The following is a 7,515-nucleotide window of genomic DNA, read 5'->3' as shown; positions in this document are numbered from 1 at the left end:
TTTAATTGATATATTGCTAACAATACTAAACTCAAAATCAACAAAAGAAATGCATATAAGGAAGAATTTAGTAGTATTTCTTTCATTTCCTTCGCCGATCATGGAAAATAATAAGCAACGAAGCCAAGCATATGGAAGAGTGGAAGGGAGAAGGAAGCGGGAGACCCTAACCTTCTAAGGATCTGGGTGAGAGTCTTGATGTAGCTGTCAATGATCTCGTTGCTCGTTGCGGGTGAGGCTGGTGTCGGGGGGCTCCATGACGACAAGGCAATGTTCAAAGTCACACCTGTCAAGGAGAATCATCTCCTTAGGTGGCCGGGTGCTTCAATTCGACGACGGGTCATTGAGGGACGACGTCGTTGGCCGGGTTGAGAAGCATCGGACCTTGCCGAAGCAGCCGCCGGCGACAGAGAGACGGAGGGAGTCGACAAGGAGGAGGAGGGCGCGGATGCGGAGGAGAGAAGAAGAAGGACAAACGAAGGCGAGAGCTTGAGAGGCGAAGGATCAGAAGAGCCACCAAGATGGTAGCCTGGTGGTTAGGGGGCGATAATTCCACCCAAGTTGTCCGGATTCGAAACGTGCGGGCGTCGATTAAATTAGGGGACTGGATACCCCACACCCGGACGGCTTGTTAACGGATATACTTTTCTTCCATCTGTACTGAGGTAGCGCTGGGGTGACGTATTTACACGTGAGGCAGTAAGCCCAGTGGGGTGAGCCCATGGGTCGGGGAAGGCATGCGAAACCTGCGATCTGTATCGAACATTCCCTGGTAGAAGGGGGCCCGGTAGTGAGGCTGCTACGCAGGTGGGCTGGTCCCTCCCCCCCTCCTATTTTTTAGCAAAAAAAAAGGATCGGAAGAAGAGGAGGGGAGAGAGGGAGACGGAGAGGAGCTTCGAGATTAACGCTCGGCCCGCCATTGGTGAAAACCTAACCCTAACAGTGAAGGAGGAGAATCTGGGAGAGTGAGGACACGAAGGGGAGAAACCCTAGAGGTATCGATGACGGTTATGGATGATGGAGGGGCTTAACGTTAAAGGGGTTTTACCGTATATTCTTCCAGAAATGTTTTTTCTATTCTACCAACTTTTCACCTTAAAAAATATATATATACATAATACCTTCTAAAAATAACCCAAAGTCGCACTCCATATATTATTATATTAAACAGATTAAACGGGTCAGACATTTAAAATATGTATCCGACCTAATTAATATTAGGTTAAACGGATCAACCTGTTTATGATCCGAACCTGTTTAGGCCAAATCCAAACTTGCTAATGGCAGGTCGAACACGGGTCGGATTGGTGAGTCGGATCATATTTTTCTATCCCTATGTCCATGCCACACCACATGAAGCATGCAGGAGGACACCAATCCTTGTTTGGCACCTTTCTGCAATCCAGTGCACGAAAAACATCAAGCATATTTCCATGAGCTGAAGCTCTTGCATAGTTCATAAAACTGTCTTACAACTAGCTTCTTATAGACATCAGATTCCTGCATCAAGAGATGCTTTCTTTGAGAGAAAAAAAAACTGCAAGTTTGAAGCGGATCCAGTATAGCCCAAAAGAAATATGAGTAACCATTCTGGCGAGACTTTTTGGCTGGAGGAGGAGGATTTACTCGGAGCACTTCGAAAATTGTTATCTTTTAATTTTTTTGGATGTATTCGTACCCTCCATATATGATACATCCGTTTTAGCGCAAAAGAAAAAGAGAAAGATATATGAGCAAAACAACGTAGCATTTGGTTACATGAATCGGAAATCAAAGCCATCATCACCTAGCTCGTGCCGCAATGGATGAACAGGAAGTGCAAGCTATAATCAGGTTCCTAGCTACCTGGTAGTTGGGAATACATGAAGGTCAGTACAACACATAAGGGAAATATTAAGATCTTTGATGATATTGCGATCCACCTAGTTGGAAAATGAGCGCCTAGGGATAGCTAAATTATTTTCACTTTTAAAGTCAGCAAACGTTTTCTTTCCCGCCCGTGCCCGGCTGCTTCCCTCCAAGCGGGATTCGCGCGGACGAAGGCCACCTCATCGATCCGAACCAATACCCCCGCGCCTCCCGTCGCCACCCACGAGAAAACAGTGAAAGAGGCCAAAGAATGGCAAGCAAACGCGACCCCAGAATATTTCCCGCAAACGATTACAAGCCGTCGATCTCATGAAAGTACTCGACGGCCAAGATCACGCACAGCTCATCGATCCCGAACCCTCACTCCCGTCCAATCAGAACCGACCGCCTCTATCTATAAATATGAAGTCGGTCCTAATCCCTTCTTCCCATCTGGAAACCGATTCCCCTTTTGCCTCTCCTCAAGTCCAATCCTCTGCCTGCTCTTCCCTCCTCGGAGCGCCCCCCCCCCCCCCCCCCCTCTTTCCTTCCTAACCTCGAATCCAATGGCGCCCAAGGCCGACAAGAAGCCGGCGGAGAAGAAGCCTGCCGCCGAGAAGCCGACGGAGGACAAAGAGAAGAAGACGGTGGCGGAGAAGGCCCCTGCCGAGAAGAAGCCCAAGGCCGAGAAGCGCCTCCCGTCGAAGGAGGGGGCCGCCGGCGACAAGAAGAAGAGGAAGAAGGCCAAGAAGAGCAGTGAGACGTACAAGATCTACATTTTCAAGGTGTTGAAGCAGGTTCACCCGGACATCGGGATCTCCAGCAAGGCCATGGGCATCATGAACTCTTTCATCAACGACATCTTTGAGAAGCTCGCTCAGGAGGCTTCCCGCCTAGCCCGCTACAACAAGAAGCCGACCATCACCTCTCGGGAGATCCAGACCTCCGTCCGCCTCGTTCTCCCCGGTGAGCTCGCCAAGCACGCCGTCTCTGAGGGCACCAAGGCCGTCACCAAGTTCACCAGTTCTTGAATGATCTTGATTTGGGGTCAGCCGGCTTCGTCTGGAGCCTATCTGAGAATCTAGGGTTATGCTTGGGTGCTTCTCTGCCCCTTCTGTTTTCTTTTTTGTTTATCCTTTATTTCTTTTCCTTTGGTATTTTGTTGGAAGTTGATTAGTCTGATGTAAAATACCGATCTCTGATCTGGAAATCTGAAGTTAGAACTTCTTCGACACCCCTTGTTGAATTTGTCCGATGTACTTGTTTGATTTATGCGGCTTGATACCTTTTGATATCCAGATAAAAATTCTGGCTAAGGGGAGGGATATTTATGTGTACGTAAAATCAAGATATATTTTCTTAAACAAGAAATTTTCCCCAAATTGATTCTTTTTCATTTTTGATCTGATGTCATCTCTAATATTTTGATAGTTATCTTAATGTTATTGGTCTGTCTTCAGTGTGAAGATGCGGTGACATCTTCTACTGGAGTCCGATTCTTGAATCCTGTCCTTCAGTTAGTTTCCTTGGCTGGATTGATTCTTGAACGGTGGACTAGTATTAATTTGATAGGCACCAAAGTTTTCATGTATTTTAGATAAAATGCCTGTGTAGATAAAAAAAACAACTTGAAATTGTTTCTTAGACATACAAACGACAGTCCTCGGGTGCAGTCAGTCTGACTTTATTCTGAATTGATGGGCCAGATCTTTGAATTTGATCAGATGGCTTTGCCCCTCTGTTACTATAGCCTGATAATGCTGAATCCAAGCTATATGGACTTGCTTGAATTTTATATGCATTAATCAGTATGCCAGGGGTAATACTGTATGGATAGTTTTTACTGTTTTATATAAAGCTTTAAAGGGTATTGTTTGGTGATTGATTGGAAGTGAGAAAATTTGATTGTGTCATTGTCAATTTTGCAAAGATGGTTTCTAAGTGATATGGTGAAACCATGCAGAATAGACCAATAAAGAGCTTTGCCTTCTTGAGTTTCAGGAAATGACTTGCTGTCATACATCTTGTCTTTGTAAAAGTTAAGTTTTGCTCAAAATAAATTAATTGGTTGACTGATGATGTTCAGTTATATGGAAGACATTTTTTCTTTAACCATATTCATTGCGTACACAAACTATTAACATATTTTTCCTCCCCATTTTACTATAATGCTTGATTCCTGTGTAATTGTTTCCTTGACTCTTGTTCTTATCCGTAGCAGGTATAATAATCTTCGTCTTTAATGTATGTCTGCATCATTCCATTCTGATGTTTCCTTTTATTGTAGGTGTATCATGGTGCCAGCTTCTATTTATTTTCGGCTGGTGGGGGTATGCCTATAAATCCACATTTTTTTCTCGGTGTTTTGAGATAATTTTTTTGTCTCTTTCCTTCTTAAGAGATTGATGAATGTCAAAACTTGATGGTATGTTAGGGAATATATCTGCTTGAGGTTGTGATAGGTAGCCAATAGCTTAAAAGCAAAAGAAATTGGCCACTTCGGAGGATAATTTTTTGTTATTGCAGGTATTATTGTTATTCTGTTTTTGCCTAAGGATTATACATGTTGAAATATCTTTAACAATTAAATATTTAACTATAAATGAATATGAATAATGTATATTCATTACTCAGCTAGTTGGACATTGATTTTGACTTTTTTTTGATGAAACAGGAGGTTTTCCACCCTTCTTTTATTTGAAACTTGGAAATGTGTACGGAGTTTGTACATTGGACTTTGTCATGTGTTTCACGTGTTTGGCGTGATCGGTAGTTACAAAAACAAGATAGATAGTATGTGCATTTGCTGGCATCTAAAGGTGAATTGGTTGTTAAGCCAGTCCTTCCCTTTCTATCAACTCTAACATTTGCTGAACCGGCCTTTGGTATTTTCCCTCATGGCATGACATCCAACATCCTAGAGGGAAAGGCATTGCTTCCACACCTCATTAGCATCTTTAGCTTCAAACCTGAATGCTCTATTGTTCCTTCCATACACTCTAGCATGTCATAGTCATCAGGCAGTTCCACCCCATCTTTTGACTCTTAATGGTTTTTCTCCAGTCACTCCACATCTCCTTATTTGTGTTGGGAATCAGCTGCATGGATATCTGCATGGTTTTTCCAGATGGATTGTGTGAACTTGCATGTTACAAAGAGGTGATTTACTGTTTCATTTTCCTTCCCACATGATTGGCAGTGCACAAGTCCATTCCATCTATGCTTCTTCATGTTATCTGCTGTTAGGATTCTGTTGTTTAAGGTTAGCCAGTTATATATTTTAACCTTTTCTGGAGTGGCAGCTTTCAGTTAATTGACACGAACCCAGATCTTACACCTCCATGGCGGAAGAATCTGTAACATTTTTGTTTATTGAGAATGTTTTAGAATTGCACCATTTCCAATCTTTCTTATCTGGTATGTTTCTTGTGATAACATCATTGAGTACGTTCTCAAGTATCTCAAATTCCTCCAGACCTCTTGCTCATAACGGCTTGGGAAGCAGGTTCGATACTTCATATTGTTATTTGCTATGAGATATTTGAGTATGGTTCTTGCCACCATATTAGAAAAGATTTTTTTTATTCCTACTCTATTTTATTCTTTGGGTGTCATGCCTGTGCACACGGGCGAGTTGTTTGTGATGGATTTATTTTTAACGGAGTTCCATAATAGATTGGCATGTATATCAAAGTATTTTACTGAATACTTGCTTCTTGTGTTTCAGTGTAATGGTGTGTGCTTGTTGATGGAGGCTCACTGTAAAATCATGACTTGTGCACAATAGCTAAGTGCTGATAGAGAGTCTAGACAGTGTCGATGTAATTTACTCATCTTGCTAGTGTATGCTCATTTTCTTTAGTGCTCGGAACTTTCTTGTTTCTTTGCCTCTTTTGCTAAAATAGAGCACTTCCTCAGAGTTACAAATGAGGATCACATACATATTTCTCAGATATGACAACCAAGGTTCCAGGACATGCTGATGGTTCATGTAGATTTTATACAGACACCCATAAAGCCTACCCTCACAATGACAACACACTGCTATCCTCTGTTACTGTTCTCTTGAGGAGGTCAGAGATGATTGAAGGTTTGGTAGATAGCTTCAATGAAGATTGTCCTGTTACTCTATTATCACATTATCTTTTCTGGTGTTTATGCTAACTAGACATGCTGTATTCTAGTGGTTAATTCTGGTGGTAGTGGCCCCAATGTTGTGTTGCTCTACATCGGTACCTTGTTTCCTAGCTGAATGATCTGATAATATGTGTCGCAGGTTTTGGTATTATCCTCATGCACAAAATTGATTTGGGGCCCAGCAAATTCTTATATGTCAACATGCTATCTGTGTTGTCATTTATAGTCTCGAGAGCGTCTACAAACTTTTATATTTGCATGAACTGAAACCATCAAATTTCTATAAACTGATACCTTCATTTTATTTTCAGTTTCTTGCACATCCTCATTTCACTGCAGAAAGGAGAAGAAAAGAAAAGGAGGGGATTCTTTTGCAAGCAATATCAATGTTCTTTCTTATTTAGCAAAAAGATAAAATGGAAAGTGATTTCAGTGTGCAAATATGCTACAAATGCCATCTTGTTCTCTGTCTCTTTAGGTTGAATTAATTTCAAATGTAGAATGTCCATGGATTGACTCTTATAGAGTGTTTATTAGAGCTATCATCTTTTTTCAGAAATCATAGGTTATGTGCAAATCTGTCTCCATTTTGTGGGGTCTTGTTGATGGAAGTTATGTATCTTTTAATTGATGGCAAATTGTCTCACGAGATCAACTCTTTTTATTCTAACAAGATTATTTTATTGATGGACGTTTTTGGGGAACAATGATATATTCTATGCTATGGGAACCATGTGTCTGACTGTCAAGTTTCGCAATCTGAAGACTGTGGCTTCTTCTGTTGAAAATATCCAGGGGGCAAGTACTTGACCTTTTCTGAATATGCTTTATGGTGCTCAGAATTTGAAAAGCTTGAGAAAATGAAAGATCCCTATATCATATTTGAAACAGTGGAAGCAGAGAATTTAATAAACAGTAACAAGCAATAAATAAGACAGCTTTGATGGATTGGTTTGTTGAACTTGATCAAATAAATTCATAGATATTTCGGATGATAGTTAGAAGGTGATGGCAATGGTTGAACATAGAGAAGAGAATTCCTAGGAAGAACATGCTGGAGATGCTCCTATATCTTGGTGGCATAAGATGGGGATAGAATTACTAAATTTATTCTCAAATTTTAACAGATTATGCTTCTTTTAGAGGGAGGAGGTTGCAAAGCAATTTTTTTCCGCTCTTTAATTTAGAGCTGCTCAGAGTAGAGAAGCAAGAACCAACCCCTCAGCAGAGGGAAGAGGTTTCAACAGGATTGGTTTTGAGTGCAGGGCTTTTGAAGGAACTCTATAAAGAAGTGAAAGCTAGGGAGTTGCATTAGAATTCCACATAAACTTGTTCTTGGGATCGACTAGTTCCTACCATATGTTCTTGTATGCATCTGCTGTATATGTTATATTACAATTTATGATTTGTCTAACATCCTTGGATTCACGATTTGGTTTAATCGGTGGCCTGATTTGCTTGTCACATGGGTGAGATGATATAGCAACCGAACTATATTTCTTTTGTAGTGTGGAGAGCTATGGGATGATA

At 41.3% G+C, this 7,515-nt stretch overlaps 1 protein-coding gene across 8 annotated transcripts; it reads left to right on the top strand.

Annotated features, from left to right (window-relative positions):
• The first annotated feature begins 2,288 nt into the window (after positions 1–2,288).
• Positions 2,289–6,672, top strand: LOC103710879 (histone H2B-like). 8 transcript variants are annotated; one of them, XM_088702300.2, is made up of 4 exons: positions 2,289–2,945; positions 4,136–4,178; positions 4,283–4,374; positions 6,297–6,672. In XM_088702300.2, the coding sequence occupies exon 1, from the start codon at positions 2,415–2,417 to the stop codon at positions 2,877–2,879; it is 465 nt and encodes a 154-aa protein (XP_088558426.1). In that variant the 5' UTR covers positions 2,289–2,414; the 3' UTR covers positions 2,880–2,945; positions 4,136–4,178; positions 4,283–4,374; positions 6,297–6,672. The 8 variants fall into 8 exon arrangements, with proteins under 8 accessions (XP_088558426.1, XP_088558424.1, XP_088558427.1 ...); XM_088702298.2 differs by having other exon boundaries at positions 4,523–6,672; XM_088702301.2 differs by lacking the exon at positions 4,283–4,374.
• Positions 6,673–7,515: the final 843 nt, after the last annotated feature.

The sequence above is a fragment of the Phoenix dactylifera genome, chromosome 8 (assembly GCF_051530095.1).
Source record: "Phoenix dactylifera cultivar Ajwa chromosome 8, Ajwa_hap1_PhDact_Kaust_v1.1, whole genome shotgun sequence".
NCBI lineage: Eukaryota > Viridiplantae > Streptophyta > Magnoliopsida > Arecales > Arecaceae > Phoenix > Phoenix dactylifera.
Note: the sequence above shows the minus strand (reverse complement) of the source record. Positions and strands in the feature narration are given on the sequence as shown.